The sequence below is a fragment of the Pseudophryne corroboree genome, chromosome 6 (genome assembly GCF_028390025.1).
Source record: "Pseudophryne corroboree isolate aPseCor3 chromosome 6, aPseCor3.hap2, whole genome shotgun sequence".
Lineage (NCBI taxonomy): Eukaryota > Metazoa > Chordata > Amphibia > Anura > Myobatrachidae > Pseudophryne > Pseudophryne corroboree.
The window spans coordinates 379,609,071-379,634,821 of NC_086449.1; the positions used below are offsets into that span (position 1 = coordinate 379,609,071).

Consider the following 25,751-nt stretch of genomic DNA (forward strand, 5'->3'; position numbering starts at 1 on the left):
CAGCCACATCCCCTGCACCTATGGTAGCTACACCCTTGTTCCCTACTCTGCGGAGCATTGTAGCAAATCCAAGGGATAAAAGTACTAAGAATCATGTTTGGTTGAGTTTAAAACACGATCTGCATCACTCGAACATTTTTTTTTTAAACTAAACACTCCAATGTACCAAGAATTGTGATTGACAGAATCGTGTTTTACGATGGTCTATGCAATTGTGTTGTCTTAGCGCGTTTTCTCAAAACAATATCGTAAAATGTGAAACATGGCTGAGTAAACACGCGTGAACATGGAAATATGTTTGGTTTGGTAGATGGAGTCATATGTCATTTGGACACTGGAAAAGCTTATAAAAAAACACACCCCACCTTCTGTAGTTTGTGGGTATCTGAGTTTGTAGTTGGAAGAGGGACATGAGGTATTGTTGTGCCGTTGCAGGAGGAGCTAGTGATTTTCTGATTGTTGCTTGGTGTATGTAAGTAGTCCTGTGTTTATAATTGTTAGTTATCTGTTTGTCACATATTTCTGCCTCCATTCAGGGCCGTCTTTACAGCATTGTAGGCCCTGGGCAAAACAATGTACTGGGGCCCCTATCCACCCATTCATGGGAATGGGAAAAAAATTGTGAATTATAAATTACCCCTACTGCAGTCCTGCGCCATTTGTCCACATGCTTCCATACAGTGAACAACTGTTAGCACTTTAGTGGATATTGTAGCTCAAGCCAGCCACCAATCAGCATACTGACAGCTATTCACTGTCTGGCTGCAGGCTGAGAGGTAAGTAGAGAATGCTGCCTGGTCTCTCTGACTGTGTGTAATTCACAATCAGAATGGCTGGCCAGCATTCTCTACCTGCTTCCAAAGAAGTTCTGGATGCAGAGCCCAGCCCACCTCTGTGAAAGTTGTGTTAAACAAAAATAACATTAGTGTTATTGTGAAATTGTGTTACAAATGTGGAGCAACATTTGCAGACATTCATGTACATACCTGTTTTGTTGTGTCCCTTTTTATGGGACAAAAATGTTCTGGGATATTTAAATTTTTTGGAACATAACTACTTAGTTATTTGCAAAAACATTTTTGTATTGTTTCTACAAACAAAAATTTTTGTGTTTATTTTTTACTTAAGATGTAAACTAAAAAAAAACAGTTTATTGTGTGCAAGTTTTGGGCCTAATTCAGCAAGGATCGCAAATCAGCAAAATTAGCAAAAAAAAGCATAAAAACGCAAATTCTGCAACTTAAATAGCAAAAACTGAGAAAAAAAAAATTCTGAGACTTAGCAAAAACTGCGTATGCACTATGAAAAGTAGGTGTTTAGGGGGCATACTAAAAGGCTGGATTCGCAAAAACTATGATCAGGGGCGTGTTGCGGGCGTATGCTGATGGACGGTGGGCGGTGCATTCGCAATTTTTACAACAGCGCATATTTCTGATGTGCAGTTTCTGAGTGACTACAGATCTACCTTAAAAATTGCACAAGCTGACCTCAGTTGTAGACTGCATGTATACTGCAATCATTGCTTCATAACACCCAGCTGAAGAAGCTCACACCTCAGACCACAAATCACTTCATTCAGCTGTATTGGAACTTAGAAACATGTAAGGTATTGTTTAACTCTATAAAACATGTTGATTGTGAAAATATAAAATACTAACCGATTTGTGTTTACACTTACTAACAATCGAGGTTTGACAACCACACTATTTGATAAAAGCAAATGTAAAATAACCTTTACAAGCATTTTGCTTAGTATTATCTGCTGAATGACATTTAGCTTCCTAACATTTTTTTTTTAACAACCAACATTTTTTTGTTAAACAAAAAACATACCCACATACATTTTTTTATTTTTTAAATTTTATTTGTGCGCTACACACATAAACATATGTTGAAGACCAGCAACACCATCTTTTTATTTTCAAGTTTTGCAAATTCTGCTCCATTTGTATACTTATTGAAACAAATATTTATTTACACATAATTTCTTAAAGTATGGTAGGTAAATAAAAGCAAAGAAACAATAATATGTAATGTTTGACCACTTCCCAATCAAAAAAACGCTTTTTTTTTTAAATATAAAAATGTTACTGTTGTTTCTGAATTAAAATATTTTGACTCCAAAAAAAGTGTGTTTGTTACAACATATACCAATAATTGCTGTTGTGTAGGGTTTAGAGGCTAGAATTCACACTCTCTCTAGTTGAATATATCTGAACACAGTTATGGGCATTAGTCAATGTTTGAAGAAAAACCCTATGGTATCTTTAAGATAATAATTGCTAAATTACCACAAGATCATTTGACCAATTAAGTGATGATTGAATTGATTTACAATTGTTGAGTAGTTTCTATAATTTGGGTGCAGGAAAGTAGGTTGTGCAATTTTTAAGGGAAAAACACTGTTGTTAGCAAAAAATGCAACATCAGAAACATGTATGCAAAAATTGCGTACATTTGTAATATGTACGCAAAAATTGCGATTATTAGGATGGTTTTCGCAATATTTGCACATTTCACAAGGCCACCTTCTTTTTGTTAAATTCAATTAGTGTTGCAGTTTTTCCATTTGGGCATGCTTTCGCAATTTTGATTTTGCTCGCAATTTTTGCTAATTTGTAATTTTTGCAATCCTTACTGAATTTGCCCCTTTATGCGGAACAATTGTCTCTATTCAGCATAACAAAGTGACTAACTTAAGGCCCATACACACTTGACGATGCACACGTTGTTAACGACCGTCGTTAACGACTTCCCTTGAACTTCCCTTGAACAGCTGAGCAAACGACATGAGCATACACACTACCAACGACCAAAGACCAAAGACCATTCATAGTTGAAGCATCCAAGCTGAACAGTTTATTAAAATAATGAGCTGGGAACAGGGTTGGTGAACAGTGGCTTGGTCGTTGGTCTTTCGTCGTTTACACCATACACATTCAACGACGTCTCTGGTCGGTAACGACCATAGTGGAAATTGAGCATACATGCTCCACAGATAAGCGAGGGTCGTTAACGTCCCGCGGGGTCGCGCATCGGTGGTCGTCGGATGCATACACACTTGACGATATAATGAGCGACGTCGTTGATGAGGGCTGAAATGAACGACGTCGCTCATTTTATCGTCAAGTGTGTATGGGCCTTTAAAACACATGAAAACACATGCAAACTCGCTGCAGAGAAGGTAGTCTATTCTAAACTGTATTTTGGGGCATGTTTGCTCCATTTGCAGGCGTGTTTGCAAACATGATTTTGTATAATTTTTATTGAAAGTACTTTCGAGTTGGTTTGATGGTGTATTTAGTCGCATTTGGATTTTCAGACATGTTTTGCAAACAGAATCGTGTTTGTCCACCCGAGTTTAGCGTTAGTATGTCTCCGTTTTGAAAATTGGTCAGATGTGCTCGAGGATGCATTCTCAACCAAACATGGGCCCTCATTCCGAGTTGTTCGCTCGGTATTTTTCATCGCATCGCAGTGAAAATCCGCTTAGTACGCATGCGCAATGTTCGCACTGCGACTGCGCCAAGTAACTTTACTATGATGAAAGTATTTTTACTCACGGCTTTTTCTTCGCTCCGGCGATCGTAATGTGATTGACAGGAAATGGGTGTTACTGGGCGGAAACACGGCGTTTCAGGGGCGTGTGGCTGAAAACGCTACCGTTTCCGGAAAAAACGCAGGAGTGGCCGGAGAAACGGTGGGAGTGCCTGGGCGAACGCTGGGTGTGTTTGTGACGTCAACCAGGAACGACAAGCACTGAAATGATCGCACAGGCAGAGTAAGTCTGGAGCTACTCTGAAACTGCTAACTCGTTTGTAATCGCAATATTGCGCGTACGTCGGTCGCAATTTTAAGAAGCTAAGATTCACTCCCAGTAGGCGGCGGCTTAGCGTGTGTAACTCTGCTACATTCGCCTTGCGAGCGAACAACTCGGAATGAGGGCCATGATTCTTAGTACATATACCCCTTAGTAAGGAGATCACTCCAATTCATACATGAGTGTTTTATGCTACTACCCCTGGACTTGGTGGGTAGTTCTCCAGGAGATGTCGGATAAAAGCTCTGCTGCGGTATTAAATTGAGACTTACTGGAGTGTGCATTTAGAGTTAAAATCCAGAAATTGCAATAAGTGGATTTAATAGTTTTGGGGGTTATTCAGAGTTGTACACCAATCACTGCATACACAGCAAGAACTGCGTACATCTCCTCACATGCTGAGGCTGCTAGCACAGGGCAAGGTCGCTCAGCATGTGTGGACGCATCGACTTAAGGTTGACCCCTGCCAGCGTGCCTGGCTGCGCTGGCAGGCAGTCCGCCTCCATTTTTTAAATCAGATCAGCTGCATGTGATGTCACACAGCCACCCTAAAAATGCTCCCAGCACGCCCCCGTGTCGCCACCCCCCTGAACGCCCGCCATTGTCAATTACCTTCAAGCCATGTGGCTGCAAGGTGTAGGGTCACAAATGCAAACTGCGGCTGGTGCGTGTGCACAGACCTGCCGAATGCAGCCGCTGCATACAGACGCGTGGCTGCATTCAGCTCTGAATTCGCCCCCTTTGTTGGGTGATTCAATTAAAAGTCTATTTTCAAAAGTATGCAGTTGAGAACACTCCTGTCAACGCATTTCATTCTACTCAGAACTTTATCAAGACATATTTTAGCTGCTTGAACTTTCCTTTACTTATAGCAGCTTTAATTATAACATTGCTATCAATAGGATGCAATTAGGCTTTCAGCATTCCACCTTTAACAGTCAGATCTTTTGTAACATAATTGACTGTTACTTTGTATCATTGGGTGTACTACGATATACTGGTGCTCGGGATCCCGGCGCCCAGTATACCAGTGCCGGGATCCCAACTGTCGGAATGCCGGCAGTGGGGCAAGCGCAAAAGAGCCCCTTGCAGACACAGTGGATATTCTCAATCCAGGGGTGTCGTCGACACCCCAGTAGAGAGAATAGTTGTCGGTATCCCGGTGGTCGGGATCCCGGTGCTGGTATGCAGAGCGCCGGGATATCGAGTGCCTCCCATATCATTCATGCTTATCCATGTTATACAGTGTTTATATAAAAATATGTGCAGTGTCTAAACATGTATATTATGGAAATAAAAATTATTATGCGCTTTCCTTAGTACATATATTCACATTTAATATATGGTACAAGAACAGCCTTCCTCATAAGAATTTTTACAAAAATATAAAATCCCTGCCCCATTGACAGCAGGACATTCCTGCCTCACTGACAGTAGCACATCCCAATCTCACTTACAGCAGCACATCCCTGCATCACTGTCAGCAGCACATCTCTGCCTCACTGACAGCAGTACATCTCTGCCTCACTGACAGCAGCAAATCTCTGCCCCACTGACAGCAGAACATCACTACCCCACTGACAGCAGTACATCTCTGCCTCACTGACAGCAGCCATCCCTTTTCTCCGCCTGACAGCAGCACATTCCTGCCTCACTGACAGCAGCACATCCCTGCTTTACTGACAGCAGCACATCCATACCCCACTGACAGCAGAACATCACAATCCCACTGACCGCAGCATATTACTGCCTCACTGACACCAGCACATCCCCGCCTCACTGACAGCAGCACAGCCCCGCCTCACTGAAAGCAGTAAATCCCTGCCCCACTGACAGCAGCACATCCCTGCCCCACTGACAGCAGCACATCCCTGCATCACTGACAGCAGCACATCCCTGCATCACTGACAGCAGCACATCTCTGCATCACTGATAGCAGTCCATCCCTGCATCACTGACAGCAGTCCATCCCTGCATCACTGACAGCAGCACATCCCTGCCTCACTGACAGCCAGTGGCGGATTTAGGGGGGGGGCACCAAGGCACGTGCCCCCCCTGTCATTTTTAGTGCAGACTGACATGCGGACGAGCGTCCGCATGTCAGTCTGCGGTCTCGTTTCCTCCCCTGCTGTTAGGAGGGACACGGAGGGCACAGTGCGCGCCTCTCCTGTGTCCCTCCTGGGTCTCCGGCGGCCGCTGGTCTCATAAAGGAAATGCCGTTCGTGAGCACTTCCTTTATTACAGTGACCCGCGGCCGCCGGAGACACAGGAGGGACACAGGGAGGCGTGCACTGTGCTGTGCCCTCCGTGTCCCTCCTAACAGCAGGGGAGCGGGGGGAGCGGGGGGAGCAGCGGCGGCGGCGGCGGAGGAAGGGGGGGGGACGCACTGGGGGGGAATATCTGGCACTGGGGGCATATTTGGCAGGGAGGGGGGGGGAGAATATCTGGCACTGGGGACATATATGGCACTGGGAGGAATATCTGGCACTGGGGGCATATATGGCACTGGGGAGGGAATATCTGGCACTGGGGGCATATTTGGCAGGGAGGGGGGGGGAGAATATCTGGCACTGGGGACATATATGGCACTGGGGGGAATATCTGGCACTGGGGGCATATATGGCACTGGGGGCATATGTGGCACTGGGGGGGGGATATCTGGCACTGGGGGCATATGTGGCACTGGGGGGGGGAATATCTGGCACTGGGGCATATGTGGCACTGGGGGCATATATAGCACTGGGGGGGGGCGATATCTGGCACTGGGGGCATATGTGGCACTGTCGGGGAATATCTGGCACTGGGGGTATATGTGTACCTGGCACATGGGGGGGGGGGCTATATTTGGCACTGGGGGCATGTGAGTACCTGGCACCGTGGGGGAATATCTGGCACTGGGGACATATGTGGCACTGGGAGCACAGCCCTAGCAACAAGGACTACCTCCTAGCAACGAGCATGACACCCAGTGCATGAAACCCCTGGCAACGAGCATGACACCCAGTGCATGAAACCCCTGGCAACGAGCATGACACCCAGTGCATGAAACCCCTGGTAACGAGCATGACACCCTGAGCATGAAAACCCCTGGCACCGTGCATGGAACCAAGAGCATGAAACCCCTGGCAACGAGCATGACACCCAGTGCATGAAACCCCTGACAACGAGCAGGTATTTGAAAAGTAATTAGAAGCCTTACTGTAGGACTTAATGTGTAATGGGCATTACGGTGTGTGGCATAATGTATCATGGACATTGCGGTGTGTGTCATAATGTGTCACAGGCATTACGGTGTATGGTATACTATATCGCTGGCATTGTGATATGTGGTATAATGTCTCAGGGTCATTGCAGTGTGTGGCATAATGTATCACGGACATTGCGGTGTGTGTCATAATGTGTCAGGCATTACGGTGTGTGGTATACTATATCACGGGCATTGTGGTATGTGGTATAATGTCTCAGGGTCATTGCAGTGTGGCATAATATATAACGGGCATTGCGGTGTGTGGCATAGGGTATAACGGGCATTGCGGTATGTGTCACAGGCATTACGGTGTATGGTATACTATATCACGGGCATTGTGGTATAATGTCTCAAGGTCATTGCAGTGTGTGGCATAATGTGTCACAGACATTGTATGTGCTATAATGTATCAGGGGCAGTGCAGTGTGTAGCATAATGTATAACGGGCATTGCGATTCCTGTCATAATGTGTCACAGGCATTACGGTGTGTGGCATAATGTGTCTGGGGCATTACAGTGTGTGCATATTGTGTCATGTGCATTATTGTGTGTGGAATAATGTCTAAGGGCCATTGCAGTATGTGGAATAATGTATACTGGGCATTACTATAAGGAGGAAAAATGACAAATAATGTAAGGGGCATGAATCAGGATTATTTTTCTTTCCTGTGGTGGCCAACGTCTGGGCGTGCAGGTTGCAAAACTGGGGTATAAGGTAGTCTTTTCCTGCAATACCACGCCCATTCAAACGAAGCCACGCCCATTCCAATGAAGCCACGCCCCTTATGGTGCCCCCCCTGTAATTTTTTTCTGGATCCGCCCCTGCTGACAGCAGTACATCCCTGCCTCACTGACAGCAGCACATCCCTACCTCACTGACAGCAGCATATCCCTGCATCACTGACAGCAGCACATCCCTGCCTCACTGACAGAACATCCCTCCACCCCTCCTGACAGCCGCACATCCCTGCCTTACTGACAGCAGCACATCCCTGCCACACTGACAGCAGCACATCCCTGCCTCACTGACAGCAGCACATCCCTCCCCCCTGACAGCAGCACATCCATGCCTTATTGAAAGCAGCACATCCGTGCCTTACTGACAGCAGCACATCCCTTCCTTACTGGCAGCAGCATATCCCTGCCTCACTGACACCAGCACATCACTACCCCACTTACAGCAGAACATCACTACCCCACTGACAGCAGCACATCCCTGCCTCACTGAAAGCAGCACATCCCTGCCTTACTGACAGCAGCACATACCCACCTCACTGACAGCAGCTCATCCCCGCCTCACTGAAAGCAGCACATCCTGGCCTCACTGACAGCAGCACATCCCTACCCTATTAACAGCAGCACATCACTGCCTCACAGACAGCAGCACATCCCTGCCCCACTGACAGCAGCACATCCCCGCCCACTGACAGCGCATCACCACCTCACTGACAGCAGCACATCACTGCCCCACTGACAGCAGCACATCACTGCCCCACTGACAGCAGCACATCACTGCCCCACTGACAGCAGCACATCACTGCTACACTGACAGCAGCATACCCCTGCCCCACGGACAGCAAGGTTACTGCCTTACTGACAGACATACACATTCTGACAGAAAAATGTCTACTATTTTATCACTTACACTGTTATCCAGTTACATGTTTATGCATTATCAATAGAATAACCTGAACTATGTTTTCCTCCTATTCTTTATCTGTTACATCCTATTCTGCCAAACAGGGGCCATTTTTTAAGATAGATATATTACTCTTGGGTGGGTGGTCGTGCTCTGATATACGCACGCATGCCTATATATAGACTAATATAATAACCTGCACTCACATCCATCTCAAGTCATCATTCGGGGTGCACTCAAGCCAGGGTATTTGCCTGAATTCAGAGAATATACAGGAATATATATATATATATATATATATATATATATATATATCAGGGACGGTTCTGGGGCTCTGTGCGCCCTGGGCGGCATTGGGGGGCGTGGCTTCGTAGAGGGGGTGTGGTCATTTACGCCCCCTGTACAGACTGAAATGATGTGCGGTGCGCGATGACGTCATCGCACACCGCACAGCAAAGGTCCTCTCCACGAAGGGAAACTAGACGCGTAGCGTCTAGTTTCCCTTCGTGGAGAGGTCCTTTGCTGTGCGGTGCGCGATGACGTCTTCACGCACCGCACAGTAAAGGACCTCTCCACGAAGGGAAACTAGATGCGTACGCCGCTAGTTTCCCTTCACAGCGGCAGCGGGGGGCAGCGGGCAGCGGGGGGCACAGCAGCAGCGGATCTTGCCCTGCGCCCTCCGGAAGGCGGTGCCCCGGGCAAAAGATCCGTTACTGATATATATATATATATATATACACATACACCACACACACACACACACACACACACACACACTGTATAAATCAGAAAATCTGTGTATATAATAAATATTGCTTTTTAAGCTCATACATTCACATTAAAAATACTAACTGCAGGAAATTTTTAGGACTCTAACGTGAAATTAAACTTGCAGGACAATCTATCCAAACATAGGAAACCACTTAACCTTTATACTAGGGATATCCTTTAGTACAGTGTAGTTTGAATTTAATAAAAGGGGGAACTATTTAGTTATTCCTCATAAATATATATGGAAAAAAAGAAAAAGGGGGAGGAGTACAAATAAAACCATACCATATGATTCAAACCTCCTAACACTAATAGCTAAAGAACATCATGGTAGTGTATTTCTAATATAAATATAATTGATCATCTTGAAATCTCCAGGTTAATACAGTAATATACAGTATGTGCTTATAAGAGAAACCACTGCAGTGATATACGTCCTCTTGCTGCAGCCCAGTCATGAACCATATATTGACCAACAGAATGGAGTTATGAGCTATATGACTAGCAAACCTAAACGGGTTTTAGAGAAAGAGGAAGACTGGATTTATGGGTGCACATTTTTCCTATAATTTCTTAAAACACAACTTTTAATTCTGTACTAAAAAAACATTTTTTCAACACACTCCACATGTCTTGCCAGTTAGGCCAATGTTTACAAAATAGCCCACTATGGGGCTAGCTAAAGCGAAGGATAAAATTAGTGAAAGATATAATGTGATGTGATATACAATAAAAAATGTGTGGTGAATAAAGAAAATATTAAAATTATTCCATGTGTCCTGTTTTTAGTCATGTAGAACCTGCTTTTATCCAGTAACTATATGTGTTAATTTATTAGATGTATTACTGTTCTAGTATCCTGTATTTTGTCACCATTCAATATACTAGTTTTCCTGTACAGCCAGGCAGTGCTGTTTTTATAGTGACATTGTTTCAAAGTAATGGATACAATTTATAAATTTCTCTTCAGTTAACTGTATCACTTTTAATAGCTGCTTGTGCTGTAAAGTCTGTATTCTTTTAATAACTGTTCATGTTTAATGACATACAATTATTTATTTCTGGGTATTGCGTGCCTCATAGGTTCAGTGAGTACTTTTCAAATAATATCATCTTTGATAATGTCACACTGATACCAAGCTCTCAAGTCGTTATTACATTGCCTTTTTAACTAGATACCGCATTCAATATTCATGTTAATTCAAAATGCTTGGACTATGATACACCCAAATTAACTCCCAGACAAAGTCACTATCCCAGCGTAGCCATTGATGGGTGTTTGTGCAGTAATAGAAGCCACTAGATCTTAAAACAGTGATCTGCTTTGTTACAGCTATATATGTTTATTTATTGAATGTATTACAGGTCAAATATTCTGTATTTGTAACTATTTGATATGCTGGTTTTCCTATGCAGCTAGATAATGCTGGTTTTATATTGACATTGTTTCAAAATAATGGATACAATTTGTAAGTTTTTCTTCAACTGACTGCTTAGTAGCTGCTAGTGCTAAACAACTTGTATCCTATTTCTGGGTATTGTATGTCTTAAAGGTCCAATGCATGCTTCAGGAAAATATACTCCTTGAATATTACGTTTCTAATAGTATTACACTGGTACAAAGACCTTATCCCGTTGTTGAGTTAGGTGCCATGTTCAGTATCATATGAATTAAAATGCTTGGACTATGATACATTCTACTGAACTCCCAGATAATGTTACTATCTCTGCATAGCAATTGGTGACTTCTCATGCAGTGATGTAATCTACTAGACCTTCATGTAGTACACACAGGGCCGGTGCAAGGTCTCTATGCAGCCTAGGCAAATCTCCAGCCTAGCGCTCCCTAACCTGCAAACTCCTCCCACCTTTCGGAGGGGAGGTGCAGGTGGCCACTAGGTTGACTAGGGTATATTGCATTATTATACATACACAGAAAGAAGAAACAACACATGGACTTTTAAAGTGAAAAATAAGATTTTAAACCTACCGGTAAATCTATTTCTCCTAGTCCATAGAGGATGCTGGGGACTCCGTAAGGACCATGGGGTATAGACGGGCTCCGCAGGAGATAGGGCACCTAAAAAGAACTTTGACTATGGGTGTGCACTGGCTCTTCCCTATATGCCCCTCCTCCAGACCTCAGTTAGAGAACTGTGCCCAGAGGAGATGGACAATACAAGGCAGGATTTAGCAATCCAAGGGCATGATTCATACCAGCCCACACCAATCATACCATGTAACCTGGAACATACATAACCAGTTAACAGTATGAACAAAAACAACAGTAGCGGTCCAAGACCGATGTCAACTGTAACATAACCCTTATGTAAGCAACAAATATATACAGGTCTTGCAGAGTTTCCGCACTGGGACGGGCGCCCAGCATCCTCTACGGCAGTGATTTTCAACCTTTTTTTACTCGCGGCACACCGAACAATATTTTAAAATTGCCAAGGCACACCATCAGTTCCCCACAGAAAAAAACAAAAAAAAACACACATTGGCCCTCACAGTAAAAAAAGAATCCACACATACATTGGCCTACACAGGAAAAACAATCACATTGCTCCCCACATAATTCATGTTGCTCCCTACATAAATCCCATTGCTCCCCACATAAATCAATCACATTGCTCCCCACATACAGTAAATCATGTTGCTCACACATAAATCAATCACATTTCTCCCCACATAAACCTTATTGCTCCCCACATGAATTATTCACATTGTTCCCCCCATAAATCCATAAATCCTATTGCTCCCCACAAGAGAAATAACATAACAAATATTAGTCCCTTCCTGTCAGCGGTCCTCCTCCCTGTCCCACAGTGGCGGGGGTTGTTCATAGTGGAGTGCTGCGAATACTCAGCAGCGGGCAGCCGGGCAGGTGTGGATGTGGGTGGGCAAGGAAAGCTGTGGATGCAAGTGGGAACTGGAAGATGTGTATACAGGCGGGTGGGCTGGCTGGGTGGTGAGACGCAGCGGCCGTGACCTATGATATCACACTGCCGCGTCATCAAGGCATAGGTCACGGCCGGAGCATGACTGATCCTCTAAGAAGAGCCCGGGCCAACAGTTCACTCTGAAGGTACAGGAAGCTGTTCTGGCTCCGCGGCACACCTTGCAACTGGTCGCGGCACACTAGTGTGCCACGGCACACTGGTTGAAAAAGCCTGCTCTACGGACTAGGAGAAATAGATTTACCGGTAGGTTTAAAATCTTATTTTCTCTTACGTCCTAGAGGATGCTGGGGACTCCGTAAGGACCATGGGGTTTATACCAAAGCATCCAATCGGGCGGGAGAGTGCGTATGACTCTGCAGCACCGACTGAGCAAACGCTAGGTCCTCATCAGCCAGGGTATCAAACTTGTAGAATTTAGCAAAAGTGTTTGACCCCGACCAGGTCTCCGCTCGGCAAAGTTGTAAAGCCGAGACGCCTCGGGCAGCCGCCCAAGAAGAGCCCACCTTCCTAGTGGAATGGGCCTTAACCGAATTTGGTACCGGCAATCCAGCCGTAGAGTGAGCCTGCTGAATCATATTACAGATCCAGCGAGCAATAGTCTGCTTTGAAGCAGGAGCGCCAATCTTATTGGCCGCATACAGGACAAACAGAGCCTCTGTTTTCCATATTCTAGCCATCCTGGCTACATAAATCTTTAAGGCCCTGACTACATCCAGGGATCTGGAATCCTCCAGGTCACCGGTAGCCACAGGCACCACAATAGGTTGATTCATATGGAACGACGAAACCACTTTAGGCAAAAATTGCGGACGTGTCCTCAATTCAGCTCGATCCACATGAAAAATCAAGTAGGGGCTCTTGTGTGAGAGAGCCGCCAATTCTGACACTCGTCTTGCTGATGCTAAGGCCAACAACATGACCACCTTCCAGGTAAGAAATTTCAACTCAACCTTGTTAAGCGGTTCAAACCAGTGTGATTTTAGGAACTGCAACACCATGTTCAGGTCCCATGGTGCCACTGGAGGCACAAAAGGGGGCTGGATGTGCAGCACTCCCTTTACAAACGTCTGGACTTCTGGAAGAGAAGCCAATTCCTTCTGAAAGAAAATCGAGAGGGCCGAAATCTGTACCTTAACCGAGCCTAATTTCAGGCCCATATCCACTCCTGTCTGTAGGAAGTGGAGAAGACGACCCAGATGAAAATCTTCCGTAGGTGCATTCTTGGTCTCACACCAAGACACATACTTTTGCCAGATACGGTGATAATGTTTTATCGTCACCTCCTTCCTGGCCTTTATTAAAGTAGGGATGACCTCTTCCGGAATCCCCTTTTTTGCTAGGATTCGGCGTTCAACCGCCATGCCGTCAAACGTAACCGCGGTAAGTCTTGAAATACACAGGGCCCCTGCTGCAACAGGTCTTCCCTCAGAGGAAGAGGCCAGGGGTCTCCTGTGAGCATCTCTTGTAGATCCGAGTACCAGGCCCTTCAAGGCCAGTCTGGGACAACGAATATCGTCTGTACTCTTCTTTGTCTTATGATCCTCAACACTTTCGTGATGAGAGGAAGAGGAGTAAACACGTAGACCGTTTCGAACACCCACGGTGTTACCAGTGCGTCTACTGCTACTGCCTGAGGGTCCCGAGACCTGGTGCAATACCTCCGAAGTTTTTTGTTGAGGCGTGACGCCATCATGTCTATTTGAGGAGTTCCCCAAAGACGTGTTACGTCTGCAAAGACTTCTTGATGAAGTCCCCACTCTCCTGGATGGAGATCGTGTCTGCTGAGGAAGTCTGCTTCCCAGTTGTCCACTCCCGGAATGAAGACAGCCGACAGAGCGCTTACATGATTTTCCGCCCAGCGAAGTATCCTTGTGGCTTCCGCCATCGCGACTCTGCTTCTTTTCCCGCCTTGGTGGTTCACATGAGCCACTGCTGTGACATTGTCTGATTGAATCAGAACCGGTAGGTTTCGAAGAAAACTCTCTGCTTGTCGAAGGCCGTTGTAAATGGCCCTGAGTTCCAACACATTGATGTGTAGACAGGACTCCTGGTCTGACCAAAGACCCTGAAAAGTCTTTCCCTGTGTGACCACTCCCCATCCTCGGAGGCTGGCGTCCGTGGTAACCAGGATCCAGTCCTGAATCCCGAAACGGCGACCCTCCAGCAGGTGAGCACTTTGCAACCACCACAGGAGGGACACTCTGGTTCCTGGGGACAGAGTTATTTTCCGATGTAAGTGCAGATGGGACCCGGACCACTTGTCCAGAAGGTCCCATTGAAAAGTCCTTGCATGGAACCTTCCGAAGGGAATGGCCTCGTAGGCCGCCACCATTTTCCCCAGAACTCGAGTGCATTGGTGAACTGACACCCTTTTCGGTTTTAGCAGGTTCCATGTTCTGGATAGAAGGGAGTATACAGCGCTATTGACACAGTGAGATCTAAATAAGTGAATATTTAATAATAGATTAAAAAATACTTATACAATTAAAAAACATGCAATCTAAGATATAAATATCTTGCTAATGACTTCAAGTGGACTGAATACTCGTAATATTGCCACCAGCTACTATGTTAAACGTCCATCATCATATTTGAAACCAGCATATGTACAGTCAAATATACGGACCAAAAGATGTTATAATTCATCCAATTGCATGTGGTTACCGAGTCTGTGTTCCGTTTAAAAAGGCTCCCAAAAGATGCAAGTCCGTGTAGTAACGGCAGTAGTTGTTGGGGTCCTGGTTCACAGTTCACTCGGAACTCCGTGTTCCACAGAATAGGGTCTCCTCCAGATGTATTTGGCAGTTGGCAATGCCAGTGGGAGTCCTCACAAGTGCTTCTTAGTGTCTCTCCGCCACAGCTGCTTGCTCTCAGGATCCCAACAACTACTGCGTCGCCAAAGTGCCCCCCTCCTCTTTTTTCCAGCCTGTGTTCAGCAGGGGAGAGACCAGGGAGCCAGCGTTTTCTTTCTCATGCAGCTTCTGTGGAGAAAATGGCGCTGGTTAGTGCTGAGGATCAAGCCCCGCCCACCCGACGGCGGGCTTCGGTCCCAGTGATTTTTCAATAAAATGGCGGGGAATCAGCGATTTACTGCTTCCGCAGTCTAATGCCACTGTTTTGTGCCAAAATGTGAGGTTTATTGCTGCCCAGGGCGCCCCCCCCCCCCCCCCCCTGCGCCATGCACCCTTCAGTGCTGCTCTGTGTGTGTGTGACTGGGAGCAATGGCGCGCAGCTTACCGATGCGCGCCTTACCTCATGAAGATCTGATGTCTTCTGCCGCCAAAGATGTCTTCTGTCTTCTCTATCCGCTTCTACCTTCGGCATCTGTGAGGAGGACGGCGGCGCGGCTCCGGGACGAACCCCAGGTGAGACCTGTGTTCCGACTCCCTCTGGAGCTAATGGTGTCCAGTACCCTTAGAAGCAGTGCCCAACTTGACAAGCCAGCTCTGCTTCTCTCTCCTCAGTCCCACGATGCAGGGAGCCTGTTGCCAACAGGACTCCCTGAAAATAAAAAACCTAGCAAAATTCTTTTTCCACAGAAAACTCTGGAGAGCTCTCTGCAGTGCACCCATTCTCCTCTGGGCACAAGATCTAACTGAGGTTTGGAGGAGGGGCATAGAGGGAGGAGCCAGTGCACACCCATAGTCAAAGTTCTTTTTAGGTGCCCTATCTCCTGCGGAGCCCGTCTATACCCCATGGTCCTTACGGAGTCCCCAGCATCCTCTAGTATATTTTCGTGACTTTGTTCACAATATACAGTACTTTTACTTTCAAATCCTTGAGTGATGACCGTTCTTTCTGCCTATGTATACATGCTAGCTGGCATGTTGGCAATTGTATAGGACACTGAGGCCAATTTAAACATTTTTGCTGAGTGCTAGGATATCTATCTATCTATCTATCTATCTATCTATCCTGTATACACTGCATTTGTATATGGGGTCTGGTGGGATATTTAATTGTATGTGTATACATACATACAGTATTATATACATATATTTGTATGCTCCTTATTGTGTTCCATCCCCATCTGTAAGTTAATTAGTGACACCCCCCGCCCCCTCCATATGTACTGTATTGTACCCCAGTGCCTGTGTTTTCCCTATTATGCTGTTTACAAGTGCAAACCACCCACCAGCTGTAAGATGTCTACTATCTGTGGTCCTGCAGAAACCCCCAAGGGTTATATACCTAATAGTTGTTTCCTTGTTTCCCCTCATAATTGTTATGGGTCCTCTTAAAGGCAGGCAGCAGCATTACAGCGACGCTGCAGGTGCAGACATGTAGTCAGGTGCTGCTTACTCCTGGAGAGTCGGGATCCAGGGGCCTGCATCAGGACTATGAAGAGTGGCCGTGGGGGCGCCCCTTGAGGAGCCATAGTTACATCCGCCTCCTATGTGCCTTCATATGATATGATGTTACACTTCTTAGCACGGAGGAAGCTCTGAGGCACTCTGTGGTACAGCCTGATAGCGACGGCAGCACCAGATTATAGACCCGCAGCAGCAGCCAGCGCAGTGTAAAAGGAGGAGGCCGCACACAGAGTCATCCTACAGTTTTTGCTAGATGAATTTTGCGGCGCCCTCCAGGAGCCGGCGCCCCTAGGCAGCCGCCTACAGCTGCCTAATGGTAGAGCCGGCCCTGAGTACACAGTAAAATATATCAGTATCCATATAATCACACATATCAGTCTCCTCATATTATTAAACAGAGTCGTTGTATTCACTTTGTTTTACACTTTTTAGTAAAATGATCTGCTTTATTGTACTGTATCTTTAATACTATTAATGATCAGATATAGGTGAGCGTTCCCCACCTGGGACCAGTGATTCCTTTTGCACACATTTGCTTCTGAAATAAGTCTTAGTGCATTTATCTCTAGTCCCTCCACTATTGATACATAATCATCCTCTGCATAATGAACATTTCTTTCATGTGATTCTGGATTGATGCAGGTTTAACAATGTAAATTAGTACAATTCCACAGGACGCAGCTGGAAATGCAGTGCGATTGAATCCTGCTGATTGGGGCCGGAGCTGACGTCAGACACCCTCCCTGAAAACGCTCGAGCCCTCCTGGACACTCCCTGAAAATGGTCAGTTGCCACCTACGAACGGCCTCTTCCTGTCAATCACCTTGCAAATGCCCATCCAGCTTAGCCAGTCCAGAGGCACCACCCCCCACACCACCACAACCCGAATTTGGGTCTATGATTAACCAGCAAGGAGCCACATGATAATGGCTCCTTGCTACAATATATCTAAGCTACATACATTTGCGCAGATCTATGTAACCAAGATCTCTGAATTCTAAGATATTGTATGGGATTTAAATCTGGTTACTGCTATTATTCAGGGTGTGTTTTTTTCCTGCTTAGAAAAACTCCCCCCTTTCAAGCACCTGAATGATATCACTAAGCTAATTGAGCATCTGCAACTATATGTTTGTTGTGAGAGGCAGAACGGACCTTGCATTAGGAGGAGATGCAGGTCCTGATATGCCATATGGAGCATTATGGGGTTGCTCCAAGGAAGGTAGCTCTTAGCTTAGATATATTGTAGCAAGGAGCCATTATCATGTAGCTCCTTGCTGGTTAATTATAGACCCAGATTGGGGTTGTGGTGGTGTGGGGTGTGGTGCACCTGGACTGGTTGAGCTGGATTAACACTAATCTATTAACATTATAGTTTTTTTCCTGGTATGCTGCCCTGGGCTTTCTGGTTTATGCTGATTTTTGGGGTGCCACACCCTGAACCTAGATATAGTGCTAGGGACCGCCAATATATACAGAGAGGCCTTGACATGGCTTGGGGGCTTATACATACATTTGCGCAGATGTATGTAACCAAGATCTCTGAATTCTAAGATATTGTATGGGATTTAAATCTGGTTAATGCTATTATTCAGGCTATTATTGGGGGAAACAAAATGTGTTTTTTTCCTGCTTAGAAAAATGCCTCCCTTTCAAGCACCTGAATGATATCACTAGGCTAATTGAGCATCTGCCACTATATATGTTTCTAAACTGCACATGCGTATGCAGCGCAATGCACAGGCATGTCGCACGGGTACAAAGCGGATTGCCGCTCAGTGATGGGTTTGTGCAAAGGATCCATTCGCACGGCTGTTCGCAAGGAGATTGACAGGGAGAAGGCGTTTGTGGGTGGCAACTGACCGTTTTCTGGGAGTCTTTGGAAAAACACCGGCATGTTCAAGTATTTGCAGGGTGATATCTGATGTCAATTCCGGTCCTGAACAGGCTTAAGCAATCGAAGTGGCTGAGTAAGTCCTGGGCTGTGCAGACACTACACAAAATCTGCTTGTACAGTTCTGCTACACATGCGTTCGCACACTTGCACAGCTAAAATACACTCCCCCTGTAGGCGGAGACTATCTGATCGCAGCAGTGTCCGTGATCAAGTCTGAATTAGGCCCAATGTACAGTATGAGGACACATCTGTAATCCCTTGGAAATTGTATTATCATGCTGGCACATTATATTGTATGAATGATTCAATACCATTTAGAAATAACTTCTACAACTAGAAGCACAAAAATATCTACTACTGTAATACAACACTTATTCTTTTCTTCTTTTTTTAATAAATATTTTTGAAAACTTACCTTGGGACCGATTTTTCCAGTTAATCCAATGTTACCCTTAAAAATAAAACAATTATATAAACTACCAAAAAACATTAAGAAGACAAATATTAGGATGTGTGTACAGTTGTATAACTTGCTCATTAAATTACAGTGTTTGCTGATCCCAAAGTATAAACTTAATCAAGAATGCTCAGCAGGTAGAGAAGAGAAAGAACAAAAAGCTTTATCCTCTTAGCATTTAGCATAGGCAGATTAATGTTTGTGGGGTCCTTGATCAACTACTTTATGGGTGCCCCTACCAATAAAATTGACAAAAATATATACTGGTGATGTTATTAAACAGTATGATGTATAAATACCCACAGCACCACAAATGTGTTAGACACCGTAGTGCCAACTGTTCACATTAAACCACAGTGCCCCCTACGTTGGTGATATAGCTATGTGTAGGGGGCCCTAGGCGACCACCCCAGAAGCTCTGTTGTTAATCCAGTTCTGACCCTTAGGTGCAGACATTATCCAGCACCATGACCAAATGGGTAATTGGTCTATTATTAACATATCTTGTCATTTTTTGTACTTAAAAAATGAGTATGATAAGAGGATAAAAGAGAAATGATTGTCAACTTTACTCACTCTTTCCCCAGATTCTCCCTTTATTCCTGGCTGTCCAGGAATTCCATATCCTGGTTCTCCCTTAAACAATTAAAAAAAAAAATTATTGCAAGTAAAATATTGCATTGTATTTGTTATAAAAGCTTTATGCTCTTGTTAGTTGGCATTCCATAGATTTACTTGTGAAACAGCTTCACTACACCCCTTTCACACTGATTGGAAAACCCGATTATCACCAGGGCAAGCCAGAGCAAGCCGGGCTTTGTCTCTTTGTAAAAATGTGTATCCGGGTCCAAACTGCCAGAGACTCAACCCTGGTGACTACCAGGGTTATTCCCAGGAACGACTCGGCCAGCCTGCTGTTTGAATGGTGCAACCCAGGTTATTGGACCCCATATTAACTTTCAAAGCTGCTGATTGACTGTGTAGCTGGAGGCCCACCTCAAGGGAGTGTCTACAGTGACATGGGTTCAATGTAAAAGGGATTAACCTGGAAATAACCCAGGAACAAGGTGCAGCATGAAAGGGTTATAGGAGCTAAAACCCGGGTCTAAACCGTGTTGAAGAATCAGGGGAAATACAAGGTCAAAGCCTCGGCTTAAGTCTAAATGTGGTATTATTTTTATTTCCTAATATCTAAATAAATTGTAATATCTAATATCTAAACAAAATCAAATATCTAAATAAGTAATAAAGTACCTTCATTCCTTTGTCTCCTTGATCTCCTTTTATTCCTTTAGGACCCTGCGGACCAATGGGTCCAATGTCTCCCTGACAAATAAAGCATTACATATAATATTTCAATTAATGTAAACAGTTAACAAACTATAATGATTATAGCTAAAAATTTTAATAAACACATTTTATTATTCATATACAAAAACCAATCAAAACATATCTCCAAAAACGTATGGTTACTTCAGCAGAGTTAACAACAGTGTCAACTTTGATATTTTCCCCATTGGTTTGTAACTTTACAACTGAAACCACATGATTCAGTATGGAGTTAATTTCTATTACGTCCTAGAGGATACTGAGGTACATTTAGTGCCATGGGGTATAGACGGGCACTTTAAGAATTTGATAGTGTGGGCTGGCTCTTCCCTCTATGCCCCTCCTACCAGACTCAGTTTAGAAAATGTGAGCTGGTCACGCTGAAGGACGCTCCTGAAGAGTTTTCTGCATTTATTTTATATGTTTGTTATTTTCAGGCAGGACTGGATGACGCCAGCCTGACTGCTTCGTGTGACTTAGGGGGGGAATGGCCCAACCTCTTGAAGGGTTAATGGACCCATTCCCCGCTGACAGGACACTGAGCTCCTGAGAGACCTATTCGCAAGCCCATCACAGTGGCGCACGCAGGGGGGGTTTCCGAGTACCTGAAACCCCCCCCCCCCCCCCCCTGATGAGCCGAGATTTCTATTTTGAGACGGAGACAGCTTTGTCTCCGTCTCAGCAAAAGCCGCGACAGCGGAGCTGCAGCAGCAAGAGAGAGCTGTGGAGCTCTCTGCTTACAGAATGTGCCGGGGGAGCTGCTGGCTGCGCATGCTCAGCAACAGCACCTCCCTCCGCTCCGTCCTCACTCTGCCGTCCTTCTGCTCCCAGGCCCTGATGGATCATGTAAGTTTGCAGCCAGTGTTTGTGTGTATTTGTATGTTTGTATGTACAGTATGCCTGTGTGTTTGTGCACTGGTGTATGTACAGTATGTATGGATGTATGTATGGATGGATTTGTACTTGTGTATATGTGTGTGATTGTGTATGTATATTTGAATGTGGTATATATGTATGTATGTGTATATATATATATATAAAAAATATATATATATATATAAATATATATATATATACACACACACACATATGTATGTATGTATGTATGTATGTGTGTGTGTATATATATATATATATATATATATATATATATTACACATACATGCACATATACATACACACCCATGGAAACCCCCCTCGCTAAATCCTGCATTTGCCACTGCATCACGGCGAGCATACAGTCCTGCAGCATGCCGCCACCCCGAACAGAGCCAGAAGAATGAAGAGTGATGAGTACTGAGCCGGCGTCCCAGCTAGGGGGCGCCGGCTATTATGGCTGTATGAGGTTACGGAGATGCACATCTTCTAAACGGGGCGGAATGTGTCTCCGGGCACAGTACACAACTGCGTCCCCATAAACTGTACACAGTACCCATACTGGCACAACAGCCTTAAAACGGTTCTCTCCATTTTAAGCACCAGATTCCTCAGCAAGTATAAAAGAAGCGGGTAGACTGCGTGCCATTGAAGGGGTGGGGCTTCACTATGAGAGAATCCAGCAGCTCACCAGCGCCATTTTTCCTCTGCAGTGGACACAGATGCTGACTGACAGGGACACGCAGCTCCTCCAGTGTGACTTCAAACATCAGCGGTACCAGGGGGTCATAGCAGGGGGAAGTGATTACTAGTGTACTAAGTCCCCTATCAGGGGACTTAGTCTGCGACCCAGCTAAGCTTGGAATTAGCAATAAGGGTGCGGTGGGGGCTGGCTCCAAACATCTCTGTGTCTCCCTGAAGGGCTCTTTGTGGGATAATTGTGCTTAACCTTTCCTCTGTGTGTGTGTGCTGTCACATTACATTATGTCAGGCAAAGAGTGTGTGTCTTGTACTGCAGAGTGTTGCTCTTCACCAGGGGGCTCACTACTGGGTACTCAGGGTTCACAGAGTAGCGGGGCTGAACAAGAATGGGTTAATTCTCTATAGGGAATGATCTCAACTCTTTCTACAAAATTGTGCCGCAATGAGAAAGAGACACAATACTTAAAACAGACTGTGGATGAGTTTATGAACAGAGACTCAGTTTCCAAGACAGCATTTCAATCCCATAAAGTAAGGACTAACCTCACTTAAAAAGTGGGTTACCACGCGCTTAATTAGAGTGATCTCTAAAAGCAGCTGTAAAAAATTGGATACTCAATCCAAATGGGACACTCTTACAAAAACAAACAGCGTCTCAATCCCCTCCCAATTGTCCGCAAATGCGATCTCTGGCCCATATCCTGCAGTCTAACTCAGACAGGTCAGACATTGAGGAAGGGGAGGTGGACTCAGAGGATGGGGGGGGGGGGTGCAGCTCTGTCACAGGGAATAGAGGCTCTTATAGAGGCTATCAGAGATGTTCTGCATATTCCTGATAAGGTGTCAGAGGAGTGTGAGGAATCTTATTTCAATGTAAAAAAGAAGTCCTCAGTCACTTTTCCTGCGTCAAAGGAATTGAATACCCTGTTTGAAGAACCATGGGTTAATCCTGATAAGAAGTTTCAGATCCCTAAAAGGTTGCTCTCATCTTTTCCTTTTCCTCTGGGGGATAGGAAAAAATGGGAAAATACGCCGATAGTCGACGCATCAGTCTCTAAGCTGTCACGTAAAATTGTATTGCCTGTTCCTGGTGCAGCCTCCCTGAAAGATATGGCTGATCGAAAAATTGAGACTACACTCAAATCATTGTACACAGCTGCTTGGGTGGCCCAAAAGACCCACTATTGCATGTGCGTGGATCACCTAATTGAGGGATTAGATTCCTTATATAGGGGGGATGTTGTTTTACTCCTGCAGCATATACAGGACTCTGCGAACTTTATGGTGGAAGCCATAAAGGAAATAGGCATGCTTAACGCATGCACCACCGCTATGGCAGTGTCGGCACGCAGAGGCTTGTGGCTATGCCAGTGGACTGCTGACGCGGACTCCAGGAAAGGCGTAGAGGGCCTACCATTCACAGGAGAGGCCTTGTTCAGAGAGGAATTAGACAAATGGATGTCCACAGCTACTGCGGATAAGTCTTCGTATCTTCCTTCCGCAGCCCCCCCAACCGAGAAGACTTATTCAGCTTCTAAGTTACAGTCCTTTCGGACGGCCAAGTTCAAGGGCAAATCCAGAGGTGCTTCTATGTCCTCCAGCGGCGCAAGAGGTAAACCACGCAAACCAGCAACAGCAGGTGCTCAGGGACAGAGCTCAGGATCTGCTTCCTCAAAGAATACAGCGTGACGGTGGACCGCAATGCCTGGAAGGCTGTCAGGTGGGAGCTCGCCAACAATTCTTCAGTCAAATCTGGTCAAATTCGTGCCAGGATTCCTGGGTCATAAATCTTATTTCCCAGGGCTACAGACTGGAGTTCCAAGAGCTCCCACCTCACAGATTCTTGAAATCAGGCTTGCCAGTTTCACAAGAGGCAAGTATAACTTTACAACATGCCATCCAAAAACTGGTACAGACTCACGTCATAGTTCCAGTTCCCCCTCATCAGCTAGACAAGAGGTACTATTCCACCTTGTTTGTAGTACCGAAACCGGACGGTTCTGTAAGACCAATTTTGAACCTCAAGTCGTTGAACCCGTACTTATGAGTGTTCAAATTCAAGATGGAGTCTCTGAGAGCCGTGATCTCAGGTCTGGAGGAGGGGGAATATCTAGTGTCTCTGGATATCAAGGATGCATACCTTCACATTCCGATCTGGCCGCCACATCAGGCTTACCTACGGATTGCACTGCAGGACTGTCACTACCAGTTCCAGGCCCTGCTATTTGGTCTCTCCACGGCACCAAGGGTGTTCACCAAGGTGATGGCAGAGATGATGTTTCTACTCCGCAAACAGGGAGTGAACATAATTCCGCACCTGGACGATCTCCTGATAAAAGCACCATCCAGGAAAAGGTTGCTGGACAGCATTGCTCTCTCAACCAAACTTTTCCAGGATCATGGGTGGATTTGGAACCTTCCGAAATCTCACATAGAGCCAACTCGGAGGCTCCCTTTCCTGGGAATGATACTGGATACGGAGCCGCAGACGGTGATCCTTCCATTGGAAAAGGCATTAGTGATCTAGTCGATGGTTCGGGATGTCCTGAAGCCAACCCGGATATCGGTGCATTTATGCATCCACCTTCTGGGGAAAATGGTGGCCTCTTACGAGGATCTTCAATATGGAAGGTTTCACGCAAGACCCTTCCAGCTCGATCTGTTGGACAAATGGTCCGGATCGCATCTTCACATGCACCAGAGGATCTGTCTGTAGCCAAAAGCAAGGATCTCCCTTCTGTGGTTGCTACAGACTTCTCACCTCGTCGCGGGTCTGAGGATCAGAATTCAGAATTGGATTCTTTTAACCACAGACGCAAGCCTCAGAGGTTGGGGAGCAGTCACTCAGGGGTTGCAGATTCAAGGAAGATGGTCTACTCAGGAAGTCATCCTTCCAATCAACATTCTGGAACTCAGGGCCATATACAACGCCCTTCTGCAGGCCTCACATCTTCTTCAAGATTAGGCCATTCAGGTCCAGTCGGACAATGTGACGGCAGTAACGTACATAAACCGATAGGGCGGAACGAAAAGCAGAGCAGCAAGAAACACTGTGGTGTTGTCAGCGGTCTTCATTCTGGGAGTAGACAACTGGGAAGCGGACTTCCTCAGCAGACACGACCTGCACCCGGGGGAGTGGGGCCTTCACCTGGAGGTGTTCAGGTGCTTGACAAGTCGATGGGGATATCCACAGATCAACATAATGGCCTCTTGTCTCAACAAGAAGCTCAAGCGGTATTGTTCCAGGTCGAGAGACCCACAGGCGGTGGTGGTAGATGCCCTGACGACTCCATGGGTCTATCAGAGGGTGTATATGTTTCCTCCCCTTCCTCTGATCCCAAGGATTCTAAAGAGAATAAAAAGGGAAAAGGTTGAAGCAATTCTAATTGCTCCGGACTGGCCAAGAAAGGCCTGGTACGCGGACCTTCTGGAGATGCTCCTCGAAGATCCGTGGCCTCTTCGCGGGGATCTTCTGCAACAGGGCCCGTTCGTCTATCAGAACTTACTGCGGCTACGTTTGATGGCATAGAAGTTGAACGGCTGATTCTAGCCAGGAGAGGGATCCCTAACAAGGTTATCCGGACTATGATCCAAACCAGGAAGGGGGTAACGTCTAAGCATTACCATCCTATTTGGAAAAAATACGTCTCTTGGTGTGAGAGTAGAAAATTTTCTGCGGTGGAATTCCATCTAGGATGTTTCCTGCTTTTTCTACAAGCAGGAGTGGATGTGGA

At 45.6% G+C, this 25,751-nt stretch overlaps 1 protein-coding gene across 1 annotated transcript in view; it reads right to left on the reverse strand.

The window, feature by feature from the left end:
• The window catches only part of LOC134934577 (collagen alpha-1(VII) chain-like), an 817,258-nt gene that overhangs the window by 592,360 nt on the left and 199,147 nt on the right, over positions 1-25,751 (reverse strand). Inside the window, exons 46-48 of the mRNA XM_063929986.1 lie at positions 20,365-20,436; positions 19,687-19,746; positions 19,069-19,104 (exon numbers count right to left, since the gene is read on the reverse strand). Coding sequence (XP_063786056.1) covers positions 19,069-19,104; positions 19,687-19,746; positions 20,365-20,436 — 168 coding nt within the window. The remainder of the gene's footprint in view (positions 1-19,068; positions 19,105-19,686; positions 19,747-20,364; positions 20,437-25,751) is intronic.